The sequence below is a fragment of the Micropterus dolomieu genome, linkage group LG07, assembly GCF_021292245.1.
Source record: "Micropterus dolomieu isolate WLL.071019.BEF.003 ecotype Adirondacks linkage group LG07, ASM2129224v1, whole genome shotgun sequence".
Lineage (NCBI taxonomy): Eukaryota > Metazoa > Chordata > Actinopteri > Centrarchiformes > Centrarchidae > Micropterus > Micropterus dolomieu.
In genome coordinates, this window is record NC_060156.1 from 25366658 (window position 1) to 25385482 (window position 18825).

The following is an 18825-nucleotide window of genomic DNA, read 5'->3' on the forward strand; positions in this document are numbered from 1 at the left end:
GTCGCTGCTTTTACACAAAATCTTCTTTTCTTTGTTTTTTTTTTTTTAGATATTCAGTGTTTATAAATTGTTTGTTTTGTAACCACTCAGTCATTCAACATACAAATAATTCACATTGCCCAGGAAGACCCAAACCCCTCTTCCACCCTCCATCCCTTCCCTTGCATGGGACATTAAAGAGTAAGCACAGGATTAACAATATAAATCTAATTATCAAAACAAGAAAAATTGTTGTCTGGTCATTGTTTAGTAACTTCCAATTTTTCCATCTAATTTTAAGATAGGTGTCAACAATATGGTCATGCTTTCTTCTTAATTCACAACAGAAAACATCTGCTGTACTAAAACACATGGAAAATCTACTATTTACAAAGAGTGATTCATTTTATATTTCCAGCAGTGTGTCAGGTTCTGTTTATTCATTCCAAGTTAGAGTGTTTTAGTTTAGAATAAATAGAAGAAGAACTGGATAGTTTAAAGGGCTGGGTATTGTTTGCAATATTTCAAAACTAATTCAGATACTATACAGTAAGACATAGCATACTTACTCTACACGCAACTAAGAGGCTGATTACACCAAGCAACACCACCAGCTGGATGCTTCAGCCAATGTTGAAGTGCTTTAGAAAGCAGTTCTTCTAAAGGCCACTAGTTGCATGCGACAAAAAAAACCTGCTTGAAAAATAACTACTTCCTCAATTGACAAATCTCTCTGAATGTCACACTCTTTGGTTCAGGACGCTGGTCATTCATGTAACATGTATTTTTAACACTGGCTTAATGCGCTGAGTAGGTTCAATAAAAAAATTACCTAGAACCCAACCTTAGTTAGCCATTGCACAATCCAGTGTAAACTCCATATAGACCGACAAACACAAAAACGGCTCAGAGAATTCTACTAACCCATTGTAAAGCAAACCAGCAGTAAAGTCATCTTCATATTTATAAAAAGTGAGTTTACTTGAGCTGCCACAAAGATAACTTATCACAGCCTCACGTCACAAAAACCTTTGAGACACTCATGGCAAAGTTGTAATGTGTCAGTTTTTGCTGGGAAGAGGAGAAAAATAGCTAATAAATATAAAATATTGCCATAATTTTAGGTTCTTTTTCCCACCAATCAAGCATTTGGGAGTCTTGCAGTAATGTTCCTGGTACAACTTCATAAAACTCAGAAAGGCATACTGGGGAGCTGTGTGTTGCAGTGGTTTTGGCTGATTTAGTTGCCACGTGTCACCACAGTGCATACGCACCCATTATACACACACACACACACACACACACACACACACACACACACACACACACCAGCCAGTCTGCCCAGCAGGTGTGAGCCACAGCTGGGTGTGGAGTGCTGCCTGCTTCCGTCCCTCTGTCCTCACATTCAACTCTGACTGGATAACGGATTTGGGAGAGTAGAGAGTCGATGTAGTTTGTTTACTTCAACTTATCGTGACTAGAAGAAATTAATTGGTGTCCTCATCCAATTAAACAAATGCAAAAAAGTATTCATCCAACTTAACTTTAATGAGATATTAACAGTGTTACATATGAATCAATTTAAATACAAAAAACCTGTTCAAACTAGATTCTTTAAGCATTAAAGTTCATTTTGACCTCAGTGAACGTAGCTTATCAAAAACAATCTCAACTCAAGCTCCACTTACTAGCTTTTTTCCTCAAGTCATCTCCATGACAACTAAGCAAATGTCATCCACGGATGTCTAGTATGTGAACTTTGAGTTTTCTCGAACTAGCTTCTTGGAAAATCTTTGTCATCATTATAAAAATCATTAAAAAGCACCATCATTTGTGTGACACAATTAAATGTGTCTAATTTGCCCTTTTCATCTCATTTTCTCTCCACAAAGGATGATAATTAAATTTAAGCAAAGCACAACAGAGTACTGCTCAGGAAGATGAAGGAGGACGCACCAAAACAAACTCCGGCTGAGAGATAACCGTGGAGCTCAAAATACTGACAGAATGATAATATCAGAGATACACAGAAACAACTACACTGCAGCTCACTGAAATACATAAACAATATTCAATAATACAGAGATTCACAGTCCGATAGCTACACCTCAGTGAGCTCCATGGGAAACTACCTTCAGACATTTAAGGAGATGAAGAGTGATTTAGAATGGGGGGAGAAACACTGAGGACACCATGCCAGCTGATTTCCTCTTTAATAAAACCTGCTGCGCCTTTAGGCGGTTTATAGGTCTGAACTCTCCAAATTTTGCTCTCTGCAGAGTGTGACTAATCCAGGTGGAGCTCAATGCCGTTTACAAGATATTCTTGCTTGCTATGGGGCTCGAAACAGACCTTAATAATATTTCTTGTGGGTTTTAAGAAAACTTGCAGGCACAGAATAGGTTTTACAGCATGCCTTACCCACAGGGCAGTCCACAATAATTAAGTGACAGATTCAGAGGAGCCAGGGGAGGAAAGTGTGGAGGAGGCGTACCGTTTGGTATCATTAGGAACTCATTATGGCTTCACACTGGGCAACCACGCTGAGAAAGGAGAAGGGAAGAGCAGCAGAAGGTAGTGGACTGTTAAGATTTAATGACTGCTTATGGATGATCGGCACAAACAAACAGCCATTCTGCATCTGTGCATTCAGTGTGTCCAGCCTTGCTGCTGACTAAACGAAAGACTTCTGTGTCTGCTGGGTATGGATAAATAGAGGCAGGCATTGTGTTAGGGGATTGCGCCAAAGTTGGCCCCACTGTCACAATGCGCTCTCTGTGGTTTCACAGGAAAAGCCGTTGGCTTGGGGATGAGCCAGTGGGCCAGTTGCACCAGAACGCTCACTGTTGGACCCAATGTTCTGGGAACACAACAGCCTCGGTCTGTTTGGTATAGCTGAGAAGATACACTGAGCCAAACCTGCCTTTCTTTGGACATGAGAGTAAAGCAGGGACAGCTCAGTGAGAGGAAAAGGATTTTAAGTTGGCATCAGCACATGAATCACTGATTAACAGAACTTTTACGCCCCAGAATGGCAAAATGAAGATAATTGAAGGCCACAGTGCTTCAGCTCAAAGCTTAGTTTATAGTGAGACACACCATATAATCTCAGTGTTGTTGGTTTTTTACTTGTCACACATCTCTTGTGCGGTCCTCTCTATTCCAGAAAACTTGTCTCTCGACCTCTCTCAGGTCCTTCATCAGTCCAAGTCAAGCATCATACCAAAACAAGCCCTCCGAGGCAGACACAAAACAAAACACGAGCTGAACATTTGAACATCTACTATTGCAGCTGCTCCTCTGAGCTTCTTCTGGGAGCACAGCCAGCAGCCGTGCAGGTGACTGGGGTTGGTCGTACTGGAGTCAGGAGAAGGCCAAACCACCAAGACACACCCAGAGCAGGTATGGAAACGTGACTCAACATCATGAATGTGCATTATTTTTAATTATAACCCACAGCAAGCAGCAGATCTGAAGAGTTTACAGTGTGTTTGATGTCAGCTTGTATTCTCATTAATTTCAATGCTCAGGGAGGTGCGTTCCCTCAACAGCTGTAGTTCAAACCACCACCTCACTACAAGCAGAACAACTCAATGGAATCACATGCAAGGAGTCTCTTAACGTCACCCAGACAGCAGAATTCAAATCCACAACTCAGAGCAACTCAGCTTCGGTGGAAATGACAATCTGTGGATGATATTCCTACCTGAGCAGAGGATGCCTTTGTGTCGGGCACAAGAGAAGTCGTCACACTCGCAGAAGATGCCGTAAATCTTGCCAAACTCCGACTCATAGCACAGACACTGGTTGCAGCTGCACTCTCCTCGCCCGCTGCAGATCTGCTTGCCATCGGCTTCCCGGCAGGCGCTGAGGTACATGCTGCTGACCTCGCCCTCCTGACACTCACAGCGGGCGCCCAGGTAGCCCGGCTCACAGTGACAAGCCCCACAGTTATAAGTACCTGTGAGGGAAAGAGTTACTTTATTTTACTGGCCGATTACGAATACAGATGCATGACTTCCAGGTCCCTGTATAATTTACTCTGCAGGGTTATTCAGCCACACCTACAGTATCAAATTCTGTTTCTAGCATGACCATTTCAAGTCTTCTAGAGAGAGTTCAGACATTCCTGAATCTGAAAAGTTTCCAGAGGTTTAAGTGTTTAGTGTTTTAAACTTGCCCACTTTGCCAGTTATTTAAGTCACTACTTCTAAAATGTGCACAGAAATAATATTATGCATTCCTGAAAGAAAAATGGATGACAACTGATATAACTCATACCCTTACAGTTTTTCAAATATCTATACAGCTCTAAATATAGTCAGAGTATAATTTTGGCTTTTATGACCATCAATTTCTCAACAACAACAACCACAAGTGACAGCCTCTGTTCGTGCCAAGGAAAGTAGTAAATTAACTGGGAAAACGTAGGAGTTTTCCTAAGTCAAAATATCAGGTATGACACCACTGATTGAGGTGTTCAGCTTCCTTGAAAGTTTCAACCAGTAGGAAGCAGTACAGCAGTGGTTTTCTGCCCTGTGTGATTAACAAGGCTCATGACTTTTGGTTTTTACCAACTTGCAGGCTTACAGGAGCTGATTTTCACATGGCTTTACATGTCCTCTTGTTTTCAAAATGACTGCTTCTCCTACTGCAAGAAGATGTCGCTCTCTGCAGTTTGATTAACATTAAATAACGTCCCCGGGCAAGAGAAAAGGGTAAATTAGCTCCTAATCAGGTACCAGGGTCTAAGTTTGTAAAAAAGATAAACGTGTATTTAAACAGGTGTTTCTAAAATGATTGGGCTGTTATTGTTATTGCTTTAATATTTAGCTCCCTGTATATCCACATGAAATGTGCACAAATAAAAGGGGAAAACGCAGGATGAACTACCTATGGAGCTACAGATGCTGCTGTTGGTTTGGGCTTTCTGGCTGCAGCCGCAGTCACACTGATAATCCACAGACACCTCCAGACGGTCTTTGAAGCCCACCGGCTTGATGGTAAAGCTCTGGTCAGTGCCGCGGGGAGGGCAGCTCCTCGCTTCTACACTTACGTTGAACGATACCTACAATAGATAAAAAAAAAAGTGGTGTAATTAGAGAAGAAAATGTAAATACGGGCACTGATGGAGGAAAGATCGTGACTTCCTGTTTGGGAAGGGTTCAGTTCAAGTTCAGATGATTTGAGAGATTTTATAGAATAGCAACATCATACAGCCTCTAAACCACAATATCTTCAACCACCTTCTATATTTCTAACTGACCTGTACCCACCCCACATCTCTTAGCGGCTGCCAGCTATCTTGTGGACATGAACTACACATGACCCTGTGTTGTGTTTACACCAGTGAGCTTATTTCAAGTTTATGTTTACAGTTTGCAGCTGATGTGGTTTTGCCTGCACAGAAAGTGGGACACAAGACCTACACCCATTTGATTGCTCTGAGAAAGGAAGTCTCGACTACAAGAGAATCCCAATCCCAGCTGTTTTTTCTGCTCCAACATGAGCACGTTCTTCTGGTATTTTCCTAATATTTTCTCAGTCACAGCTATCCTTGACGTCGTCTGTTCAATGTAGAGCTCAGGGGCTTTTCTTTGATGTTGCCTTCTGACTCAAACAGAAAAAAAAAAAAACTTTGCAGCTAAAAATTTGCATTTCTGGCTCCTGAAATAGGCTTAATGCAGGCTTTCACCCTAAACACCACTTATGTATGAAAGTACGACAAAGTGCTAAGAAGAAAACCACCCAGTGGACAGTGACATGTTCTACTGGTTTGGCTTGGTACTTGGATTTCAGCTCATTGAATCTGAACGTGCCAGATTCCAACTTAAATTTGAGGGTGTTTATAGCCATTTTAGCCATTTAGCCTGTGTAGTTATTGTAGCTCTTTTTATACATACAAATACATATACATACATATACATATACTTTTTATACATACAAATACAGATAGACAAATCCACCGGCAGAGAGACAGATTACAGAGAATACAAAGCTGTAGAAAGAGGGGGGAAAAGGTTGCATATTATCATTTATTTCAGTTCAGAGTTCAAAACTGTTAAAGAGGGAGGGCTATATTCTCTGCTTTGAAGTGATGACCAGAAGCACACTAAAATAAACTGAAATCTTGCACCAAAAGCAAATATTCCACCCTTGCAGCACCTGCTGTTCTTGGCAGAACTATTGTGTGTTTGGATCTGGATCTCCAAAGTAAAGGGCTTCCCCCCTTGTCTCCTATGTTTCAAGACCAAATATGTCACAACCTGGGCAAGGCATGTCCTGTTCCAAATGTGTTGGATAAACACAGCCTTCCTCTGCCGAGATTTGGCAGACACAACCAGTGTACCCTTGGCAGTCATCAAGAAGAATTTGCATAAACTAATTAATTAACAAAATATCAAACTGTAAATATGTTACATGAACAGGACCAATGAAAAGGTTACTGCAAAGTGTAAATAATGGAGGCCAAGCATAAACTATTGTTACAGGCTGTGCTGTAATTGAAACCGAAGTTAAAAAGGTTAGTTAAATACACTGTTGGCCTGTTGTCAATCATGGATTGATGTAATTATTGCATAACTTCCAGGTCACATCACACAACTTATTAACACAGACAATGAATGCACCCATCGTTTGTTACTTTGAGGAGGTGGGGAAAGAACTGTTCATCATGTTGTGACACAATGACTTGCTAGTCTTTATCTCACCCTGACTGTACACCTGTAACCCACTGTTTACTTGCTTTAAGTAAACATCAGTGACAAGTACAGCTGGTGCATAATGCTACAGAAAGAATCTTATGCAAATCCAGCAGCACAACTCACATCTCCCAATCCTGACTTCACTTCTAGGCTGCCAGTTTCTCTAAGGTCTTATTGCAGGACTTGCAATCTGTCACTCAGTCACACTCAAAACAATCTGTAATGTTGACTGTTGTACAGACAGGCTTTGTGACACTAACTAACAAGACTGCCACTTTCCAAACAGGCACTCACATCTACCGTAATTATGTTTTACTCACATGACTCTCATTTTTGTCACTGCCTTTAAGCAACACATGTCATATCTCTTTGGGAAAAGTAATTTAGACAGATTAGATAGAGTGGCTGATTATTTCAACAGGATATTTTATCATGCAACAACACGTACCAATACTAATGAGGGAACATTTGTTGTACTTCAGTCCGGCATACAACACAAGGTGATTCAGGATACAGGAAGCAACTATGTCACATGTTGCCCGGACTCCCCCCTCCACGTCAGCGCGGGAAGCTTAACAAGTTAATGAGGGGCACAATTAAATTTACTGTAAATCTGAGTCGCGAGGAGACCGTTCACCCAATCATGTGGCTTGTTAGGACAACTATGAGGTTGTGGAGAAAATAGGGAGTGAAAATTTGGGTGGAAGAAGTAGTAGTAGTAGTAGTAGTAGTAATAATAATAATAATAACAACAACAATCGACACTGGGGGGACGGGGGAGGAAAGAATGAGGATACGATACATTGAGACTAAAGTCAATGAGAAATGTATGGAATTCGATCAGGGAAGGGCAAGAAACAGACAGCGGGTTAGGTTGTACTAAGAGGTGGACAACTGAAATATGTGTAGACAATGATGGTCTGACAGAAACACTGAAAATTGTATTTCAAAAATTCTTTCACAAAAACCCAATCAAATGCTTCTGGTTTGTCTGGACAAACATTCTTGAAAAAAGAAAAAAGGAGCTATGGTATGTTAGCACAGACTTGGTTTCATTCATATGCATGAGCCTATTCAGTAGTCATACATTTATGTATTGTTACAGCGAAAAGGATTGCGGCTTAACTATATACACTCCATCTAGCATTTCTCCTTCTGCCGCTTTGCTTCTTTCAAGGCTTGCAGTTTCACAGGCCTCCTCCTGCCTACTTTTGTGCAAGGTCATTGAGATGCAACATGAGGCTCGATGGCAAGCTCACACAGACACAGTGACTGACACCTGGGTCATATCCTCAGTAAAGACTGGGGAGCTTGGCACCCGGCAGACTGAGCTGCTACCCTCCCCTCTCCTTTCACTGCTGAGGATAAAAGACATGAGCAAGGCCCGTCACCCGAGAGCCCCTTTCCATTCACTAGTGTTATTCTGCCTCAATAAGCCTCAGCTCCTCCACCACCCGTTCCCATCCCAAAACCGTCCCAGGAAAATAAAGCAGCAGAGAGAAGAGCACGGGGGGTTTTAGGAGAAGAATTCCACAACGTTGAAGCTCACTGTGTGACAGCATGTATGAAGCTGCCCCTTGCTAGCATTTTCAATGGATCCAGGACTCAACACAAATCTTAATTGAGGGCTGTAAAGAATATAAAGTGACCACCACAGAGGGTTCTGTGCAAAATTCAAAACAATTAAGATGTACCATCATCCTGTGTCACCTGACAGCAACAGAGAAAGTATCCCAACTGCAGTAACTACAGCTAAAGCTTGCAGCCATCTTCAAACATTTAATATAATATTCTTATGTACAAGACATACTCATACTGCGTGTGTCTCATCTATCAGTGCACCATCCACAGAGTCCAATTGAAGATAAGAAAAGAGCTTAAACCCAGTCTGGGAATCAAGAAAAACAAGGGGGGGTTCACAAAGTTTAACTAACTTAACTCAACAAAGCAGTTGAACAAACACAGCTAGTCTGTCTCTCTAGATCACAAAGCTGGCTTTCAAACTTGCCTAACTTTGAGTTTTCCAATCCAAATATGAGTGTAATCTCATGAAACAGGCGAGGTTTTTAATTAAAAGCAAACTACATGCAACATCAACAGATCAAGAGCGGAGTGTTTAATATGAGGTAGGATGAAATGGTTGATACCTGTGGGAACATCAAGTTATTGTGTGGGCAGAAAATAATATTCAGTAAAGTAAAAGACCTACATGGAAATTACACAATAGGAACATTAAAAAAGCAATAAAAAAATAATCTTCTTCAAATATAAAAAAAACAATGTTTTCATCCAATCATCTCAGCTGGCAAAGATCATTTGCGCATGTCAGCCATGTTCAATATTTTTACTGGACAAACATGAGTTTTTTTGTTGCACTGCTATTGTTGGTCTGAAAGCAGCGTAAGGACGGTGGGCGAGACATCTTCCCATAGCTGTATCTGCTCTTGATTGAATCCAGCTAAGAGGCAAAAGAGCAAACATTCCCTTAGGAATGAACAGCCTCTGCCAAACGAGCTGCATGATGATAATTGGATCTTTCCTTCTTTTGAATAACCATTATCAAGCTGTTAAAATACATTTAGCCAATCAGTTAAATTAAGTATTAAAGAAGAGAGCTACACATACAGGGGGGAAAAAAACAGGAAATTGGTTCAGAGTTACAGGATTTGTGTCCTGGAGTGAACCTCACACAGTCAGAAAGTCCATCATGGTGACTTTCATTACTGTGGCTATGCGGTCTTGTTGTTTAAAGTGAAGAGCAATATTATCCCTACTGCCAAGTCACAACTTGCTATCTTCAGTCAATGGCAGTGATTATGAATATCACTTTGAGGAGAGCAGAAGGATTGGGGCTGGAGGCAATTTTACTCTAATAAACAACAAAGGTGCCTTATCAGCGCAAAATATTCTTCTTTTGTGTTGTTTACTTATACAGGATATCGGTTACAAGACCATGTATTTTTTGAATATACTGTGAGTATGAGTTGGGCTGACAAGTGATACATTTCACATATCCAGCCCTAAGAAAGAGAATAGCTTTCTAAAGCACAGGTGAGATATAGCTCTCTATAATCAATCTGTCCACAGTGACAGGTCTGATCAATACAGCAACCTTTGGCTACATCCTGAGACCAAGCAGTATTGTGGAACCTCCCCAGCAGTAAAGTTAGATCATTTTGTGCCCTGCCCTCTTATGTGTACTGTCTTCACCTGCATTATGAAGCTCTCGTTCTGAAACATATGAAGACATTTTTGTAACAAATCTCCTGAGCACTTGTGTGATGGAAACTGTATCTATAAGCAAAGAATCTCTGCATGCGTACAAACATTTCCATGTATGTAACTCCCAGTGATTTGTATTGGTAAAAGTCGCAGAGTAAATTATTTTCTCAAAACTCAACAGTTCCACTTCCTGAAACCGTTTAACACAAACTCTCAGATCCTATACCACATTATGGAAATCACAAACAAACATGTTTTTTTTAGTTACTGCTATATATATCAGGAAAATAAACTGTAAATCTGCATGGGAATGTAGGTAATTTGAGTACCAACCTATCCAGCACAAATGCAGGTCACTCCTGCCAACTGCTTCAATCTGCAACCTCTCAAATGGTTGTTTTCCACTCTCAAACAATGATTTCCATGTGCCCTCAATTCTGTGCTTCTCTGAATGTGTCGCAAACATGATTTGATCTCTGGCAGAACAAGCTGGGAACTTATTTTTCCTGTTTCATGGTATTTTTTTTAAATTCGCAAATACAAACTCTATTGCACTGGCACTGATAGATGCATCAATTTTATCGTAAAAAAAGTCACGTTTTTCAGCACATAAATTGAAAATTGAATGCATCCAACAGGCCGCTGCTTTGCAAAGTCATACAAAATTGGATGCAATCAAAAACAGGCATCCTAAAAATGGCAAACCCAGTAAAACTTAAAGATCTTCAAGTTTTCATAAACCAAAAGAATAAAATGGTGTTAAAATGGTGTAGGTGAAGACAACCAGGTTGCTAGAATACATTTTCAGGGCCAACAGGATGCATAAAACATTTATAATGTGAGGGGAGTTGGAGAGGGGTGCGTGAACAGGGACTCACAGTGTCTCCTATCTTCAAGTCGGCACACTTTCTGAGGCCTGGCAGCGGCTTTCCATCCTGGCAGGTGGCGGTGAAGGAAAGGCTGATGTCCTCTGGGTGATCCCACACCGACAGCTCCACTTTAGAACGGATGTTCTGAGGAGAAAACACCCAGGAGGACACAGAGTTTGTTGGTACATGTTAGGGATTCAGGGTTTTAAAACAGATTACTTTTGTTGCATGGTAAAATAAATCCTTCCAGGCTTCTCTGCAACACTGTGATTTCGAGCAGTTGCCATTGCGCACATTGACATTTTCCTCAAACTAAAGCCACATTAATTTCATGCCTTACTGACATATATGTTAAAACCACCTAAATGTATCTTTTCAGGCCTGTAAAAGAGTGAACATGGGGAATGTATTGCCTTGGTTAGGCACATTTTTATATTTAATTTAGCCAAAACGACAAATGACGCGCATGCAGGCAGGTTGCATGTGTGTGAATGTGAAATACCATGGCTGTTTGCAATGCCAGCTGAATCTGGCTCGGTGCAACATCTGCAGACCCAATCTGTAGGCATTCATGCACATTTTCTACAAAGTAACGGTGCCAAGGATAAATCAGGATCGTACTTGGTGCACATGGATAAGCATGCCCTCATTCGCGCTCTCTCACACACACTTAAACTTTTCTGACCCTTGACACATTCACAGCAAGGAGCAACTTTGTGCCGCAGTCGGGCTTCAGGATAAATGAGCTGGTTACACAACGTAAACTCACAGTGTTTGGCAAAGCCTATCTAGCCAACAACCCTAGAGGAGTGGATATAATGTGGCAGCAGGAATGTTAATAAGGCCGTGAGTCAAAGCTCACTCCCACGCACTGAGCGTGTCATGTCTGCGTTTGACACAACTTTCTGATGCAGAAACTGCCATGGGTCAAAAGTAGATGCTGGTCCTCCTGACTGAGGCCAAAAAAAATCTGTACTCCCACACAGGAAAACATTAAGGGAAAGGTTGACTACATGCAGTACAGCTATTTGGTTTTAAAAAAATACACACACACACACACACAAAAAAAAGGGTATAGGACAGAAAATCAGATGAATATCAGGCTTCAGTTTAGGGGCCAGACAGAGAGAGGTGGAACATCCTAGAGATCAACCATAAATTAAATTTGCTTGATATCAGTCCATATGGCATTCAAAGCAAAAGAAAATTAGCTGTTGCACACTTGAACCTGAACTTCAGGTGTAGTACAATATTCCCAGTAAAAGTACTTTCACTGTAGTGCTTTTTACCTTCAACTGTTGGCTGAATCTCTCACTGTTGACTGTTTGGGTTATAACTGATAACATTTACTATAACTGGTACCTCTTTTTTCTGTTTCAATGATTTTGTAAAACAACCATTGCATTATTATTTTAGTTTTTAGAAGCATGTAAAGCCTGAAAAAGTAAACATGAGTTTGTGTAGCAGAATTGTTTCTGGTTCCCATCCTGTTGATCATTTGGTGACACCTCAGATTTATCTTGCCACACCTGATGAGGCCCCCAATCCCTAGGCTGGGAACCACTGGTTTATTCTAAATGTCACAAATCACACTTTCTCAGAGGCAACATGAAATCTTCAAAATGCTATGTTTTGTCTGACCAATGGTCCAAAACCAAAAGATATTCAATTTCCAACAAATCCTCACATTTGAGAAGCACTGAATGACACTTTTGCTCGGGAAGTGATTTAGAACGGAACGTTTCTGTGGAACAACTAATAGATTAATCATGTCTATCCCTATAAGAAATCTCACTATGAAAAGCATCTCATTTATTACAAAGTCAGCTGTTAAAACCACTGCATAGCACCCCAACCTCGCCACCAAAATGAGAAATCCAGCTTGTGTGCAACCACGCATGTCAACTGGAGGCTCATTAACTGTCACAGCAGTGGGAAGACTTTAAAAGAATTTGCCTCCGTTTTCCCTCCGCCTCGTCTTATCCTTCTTCTCAAATCCCACTGTGTAATTACTTGACTCTCTCTCTCACACACTCACACAAACAGGAAACCAGACGCACTGACAGTCAGACCGGCACAATTTCCTTTACTCACATTGTAAGCTGCGACGATCAACTGAATTACATTCTTAGAGTCCTGGTCCAGGATTTCTACTGTAGTTCCAGGTATGAGTGCAGTAAAATTCTTTGTAAGGGAAGAAACAAGATCAGCATTAGTTGTATTAATATAACAGAATAAGAAAAGTATGTGTCCATAAAGATAAAATGCTAAAATCAAAGTACCTTATAAATAACATAGAGCCGTTTTGTCACTGCAAAGATGAGAAAGATATTATTTTCTGCCAGTTTCTCCCCGAGAAGAGCCAGAGAGGGATAGTCCTGTTGGGGGGGTGGGGGCGGGAGAGAGAGACATTATGGGTATTTTTGTCCACACATACTGTATATAGAGTTCCCAGTCTAGAAGCTAGTTTACAGATGTTCATGCTTTTCTGGTTGATGTGGTTTCTTCTTTTCGATAAGAGCCCATCGTTAGCACATTTCCGTATCACAAATAAAAAGCCTGAGAGCATTCGAGATTGCACTTTGAGATGAGATTATTTTCATTGGATGCTATTTAGTCCCTACTGAGATTTATTTGAGATGGAGCATGAAAAGAAACAACAACAACTCCCAGTGATTTGTCTCAATTACCAATCCAACGCTCTGACTCAAAGACAGAAATGTGGAACAATGTGTCCCACAAACATAAAGAGAAATATTTAAGGCATAACAATTTTCTCCTTTTATCACAGAATTTCTACACTGTTGCTCTTCTTTGACAAACACACCAGGTAGTATTTTGAAATTAAGCTTTTAGGCAATAAACCGGGAAAATTACAATCCTAATTAAATGGTAGCACAGTGCCATCTGCATGATATTGATCGATTTTTATAGGATTATTCATCTGGTATCTTCAGACACTGTATAAAACTTATGTGATTTGTCTGCTTTTCCTGCTTGAGCTGACAAAAAAAATTCCACTGGTTCCTGATTAGTATTATACCTTATATCAAAAGTGCCCCACGGTATCCACGGGTCAGCTGGAAGAGTTTGGTTTTAAATGTGAGCTTTCAAAGAGAAATATTTGTACCTTTTTGTCCCTCTGCATGCTCTTGAGCTGAGTATTTACAAGTCAGCAGTCTATTCTGTGGTTTTACCTGGCCCTTCCCTCTGCAATTACCCACCATAGGCTGCTGCCAATAATAAGCATGTGTTCTTACTCAAGTTAAAACATTTTACTTATTTCATACAACTCTGGAGTAAGGACAGATTTAGCAAACATATTAGACATAAACTACTTAAATCAAGTGATGTAGACTGGATAAGAGGAATCCTCAAAAGGTTACGCCATCATAAACAACTACTTAAATCAAGGAAGGTGGCAGGCTCCAAGTATTAGGCATATATATTAGTCATTCTTTGAGTAAACATTGGAAATTAAAATGTCCATTCACAGCTGGAGCTGAGGTTAGCTGAGGTTTATTGAACAATGACAATGTGAGTCACAGTAAATCCCAGCTTTCAACTTTCTCATGGGATTTAAAGCTGCAGAGTGAATTTGCCCCAATAAGATGTAAGAGAAAAGTTTTCTCTAAAGGCTGTAAAGGCTATTCGTTTGTTAAAATAATAGTGGAGGGGTTCACTGCTTTGTTTGTGAGCCAAACAACAGAAAGGGCAGCTCTTCTTACCATCTTTGTGGAAGCGCTGTACTCGTTCTCGTCGTTGAGGTGACACTGTCCGTCGTGTGGCTGGACGAGGCCTCCCAGCCTGCCGTCCAGAGCAAGGTGAGGTACATCGTCTGTGGCAAACACCAGCAGGTGGTAGGCCTCCTTTCTCCAACCTATCTTCTCCTGTTAACAGGGTACAGCAGATAAGGACCCAAAAGAGCAACCAGCAGGCTGTGTATTTGAGTTCATGCCAAATGGTGGCAGTGGGAGTAGCATTCAACAAAAAGGCAGGTAACTTCTGAACAGATTCACGTAACATGACCAAACTTTGTAGAAAGACCACACACACACCCCATTTTGCCACGTTCACTTATGTAACTCATGAACCAATTGTTGTAAACACTAGTGGAGACGTCACTGGACTATGTAGCATTGCCTTTTCATTGTCCCACCCCTACACTTTAGCCAGGCCCCTTCGATAACTCAAGAACCATTTGTAGTAGACTCTTGCGAGGTTGTGTGTGAGTGGATGAATCAACATGTGGATGCATGCACATATGTGGTCGCAGCTATAGAGGAGGATTAAATCCAATCTTGTTGCTATTTGGCTTGGTTATTAGGATTACACCAAATGATTATCTGGAAAGGTTACTAATGCACACATGTGTACAAATGTACATACACACCATACAACACATCACCACACTAATAAATGGCTTTATATCCTGGGTCATAATAGATCTCATCACTTCCCACAAGCTTGAGAACCACGGATCCAAACACATACAAAACAGTGGGGGTGGAACAGCCAGAGCTTTCTGCCACAGGCCCCGTCCTGGCTATTATCAATAGGAAACGACAGACAATGGCAAAGTGAGCATTTGACAGAGTGCTGACTAATGCACGACACTAAAGAAACAACATTTCAACCACCGAAGAGAGGGATTTTGTAATTCTTTTGTCACTATTTGGCCAGTACAGTATACAATAGAGCTGTGGATGCACTTATCAGAGGCCTCTTTGAAGAGTTATTATAGCAAGTGTTTAGGAAAATGTTGTGTGAGAAGGTTAAGCTTTGCATCTAGGTGTGACATACACTGATGACTAACTTCTGTTTTTGAGGATACACAGTAAAAAAAGGAAGCACTTACGTTGCAAGGAAATAAACTCAAGGACAAGGCATGTGTATTAAAAAAGTTAAAAAAATGTCTAGTAGGATTTTAACATTATAAAAAGATGATAATTCGTTATTGTCTGCTTCTATGCATTTCATTTCCCTTTGTAAGATCCACATATGGGTGGCTGTTCTTAAAAAGAAGCAGCTAATCAGCAAGCTGTCCTCATTTTCTCAAATTAAATAAATACTTCTCTTTTATAAACAAGGCAATTTATTTAATGTCATATTCACATCAAATTGCTAAAAAAGAAAATCTACAATCAATCAGGCTTTCGGACAGACCCAGTACAGCGACCTAACCAGTAAGTGTTTGAAATAGTGCAGCATGAGTAAATTACAAGGCAGGAGCTACTTGGAGGGAGTCATTCTCTTCCTGTAGAAAACAATTAAATTGGGAGAGGAAAAGCAGGGATATGACTGGGCCTGCAAGAGACAAGTCGTCATGTTTAACCAGCTGCACCAGACTGCACTTCCTGTCTATCCCCCCTGGTGCTTTTAATTAACAAGCAAATAAGCCAGGCGCTTGTCGCAGGCGCATCTCAGTCGTTTCACAGTGGCTTTCCCCTCCATCTAAACCAAATGTGTCTCATCACTACGTGCAGCCAAGTCAGGGTTCATTTAAAGGAAGCATTCCAAGAATCTCTAAAAGGTTCTACATAAATCTACTCAATAGAAGATGAATGTAAGCTTCTATAAAAAGAGATGAAGAATTGAGACACTTGTCACCTTACAAACAGCAGCCTGCAGGATAGCATCAAATCCACCCTCTGGTGCGTCCCGGTTGCGAGAAACCATCTGCTTCTGCACCTCCTCGTTAAAACGGTCCACTTTATCGGTCAGTGAGAGGATGTGGCGGAATCCGAAGGTGGGGACACAGTTGGGGAACAGTTTGTATCTGTGCAGATTGACAGACAGCTAGAGATCAGAATAACATTCAAAACAACAAAACGTTTGGTCTTGTTTTATCTGTATTTATTTATTTATGCCTTTTATTTATCAAAACAAGATGTGCATCTATCCTAGCAGTATTACTTTAAGGGGTCACTGATCTGCAAAATGAGACATTCTTCAAGATTCAGTTGACCAAAATGTAGGCAGTTATCTCGTCTTGTAGAAAGACAGTGAGCAATGACGGAAGTGATTTGGGTTTCTTAGACGACAACATATTGACCTCTATCCCTTTAAATATTTTCCTGCTATGCTTCACTGTGTGTGACTGACACACACACACACACACAACACACACACACACACACATAAACCCCAAAGCCATAACCTAGATGGGTAGTGATGCGCGATGGCAGGCGCTGAGTTAGTTCAGCGCAGTCTCACCTCCGGGGCAAACGTCGTGTGCCACAGCTTTATACCCTCTATTTATTCTGCTCCCTTTCAGTTTGCCCTCATCAACAACCCTGAGGAGTGCAGGATCATAGGGGTCATTTTGAAGAACTGCTTAATCACTTTGATTTATTAAATATGAAACATCTCTTCTTCAATTCCTGCCATTGCAGGATATCCAACTATACATGATTCATGAACGTGCAAAAATAGAACATGCGGGTTAGAGTAAATGATTATTTTAGGACTTTCCTCCACAGTCTGCCTCTCCCAGGATTCATCTACAGGGCAACATTTACGTCACAAGAGAACAGTTCTTCCTCAGCTCAACCACACATACAGTCTTGTGTAAATTACATTGTGTTGGTCCATTAGAATTTCAATCAAAAAACAAAACACCATCCCACATAAACATGCAGTACACTCTGCTGCCACTACCCACCCACTGCACGGATTCTCCTGATACTTGGGTGCTGTGTAGGAGAAGGGGGACATGTTTTTGTCAACAAAGGAACCAAAGCCCAGCCGGAAGTTGCTGGTGAGCTTGCCCATTTCCTGGGCCAGCTTGGTGCCCAGGTTACGGATGGTGTCCAGATCATCTTTCATGGAAAGAGAGAGGTCCATCAGGTAGTAGAGATCCACTGGATAATCCTCCACTTGCCGCACCTGCACACCAAACCACGTCTGGTCTCCTGGATGGGCAGGTGGAAAGACATGCGTTTACTCACAAATCATGTAAGAGTTGAGAAAGAAAGCTCTTATGCTGGTGCAACAATTATCCCTCACTCTAAATATGTACAATACTTACCTGGCCGCAGGCTGAGAGAAATCTTCTGAGGCATAATCTGAACGACATTGTACTGAGCCGACCCGGACCCTTTAGAACTCAGGGGTATGTTCTGCAGGACTGAAAGGCTGCTAGTTGGGTACTCAATGAACCTTGCCTCGCAGCCCCTCTTCTGAAGGTTTTGACTAAAATCACACCTTGTCAGAGTCCGCCCCCTCCCAAAATCCTGAAAGATAGAAAGCCATAAACCTTGCATCAGTGATTGTCATTGATTAACTCATAAAAACATGATAAAATGTTGAAATATAATGAGACATGTGGCCTGGGGAAACATACAGCACAGTGTTTAAATCCTGAAAATAATGCAGGTAAGCTATACCTCTTGTGCGCACCAGGCGCAACTGGGATGAATCAGGAGGCATTCTTCACAGGAGGTAGCGCTGCCACTCATACACAAGTTGAGACCTGAGAAAAGGCGGGCAAAGATCATAGACAGGGATGGTTATTGAGGCTGAAATGGAAAAATAATTACTAATATATTTCTCTAAGGACTTAAATTAGGGACCAGAAAAACACAGACCCCTGTGCACTGTAATTCAATTCCAATACTGACTGTAAAAATCATCTTTTTTGTTTTTGTTTGCGAGTGTGAGGGGTGTATTCAGCTCTGCTTAAAGCTGTAGTTTGTGGGGTTACACTGGATGGCACTCTACCGTAGGATGTTTGTAGGGTTTCTATTTACCTGTAGCCTATATGTTACTGAGACAGACAAAATGTTAGAGATGTCACAATATGCTACATGCAGTCCAATAAAACACAAACCGCAGCCACAAAAAAATACCAAATACCATATTGATCTGACACAGTGCCAACACTATAATATTCGCACAGGAAGTAGACATTGCATATTGCACAGCTGTTTTTTTGTTTGTTTGTTTTTTTTTTACAGGTCAGTCCGTGTCTGTGGTACACGATGACATTTTCATGAGTGTTGGCATAAATTATAGTGCTTCAACATACAGGCCTATAGCGACCTAAAAGC

General features: G+C 41.0%; 1 protein-coding gene across 1 annotated transcript in view; it reads right to left on the bottom strand.

Annotated features, from left to right (window-relative positions):
* itgb5 (integrin, beta 5) overlaps positions 1-18825 on the bottom strand; it is an 81918-nt gene that overhangs the window by 62150 nt on the left and 943 nt on the right. Inside the window, exons 2-11 of the mRNA XM_046053701.1 lie at positions 18163-18248; positions 17805-18009; positions 17439-17688; positions 16385-16553; positions 14503-14664; positions 13057-13152; positions 12869-12958; positions 10784-10918; positions 4873-5047; positions 3686-3940 (exon numbers count right to left, since the gene is read on the bottom strand). Of these exons, the coding sequence (XP_045909657.1) occupies positions 3686-3940; positions 4873-5047; positions 10784-10918; positions 12869-12958; positions 13057-13152; positions 14503-14664; positions 16385-16553; positions 17439-17688; positions 17805-18009; positions 18163-18248 (1623 nt within the window). The remainder of the gene's footprint in view (positions 1-3685; positions 3941-4872; positions 5048-10783; positions 10919-12868; positions 12959-13056; positions 13153-14502; positions 14665-16384; positions 16554-17438; positions 17689-17804; positions 18010-18162; positions 18249-18825) is intronic.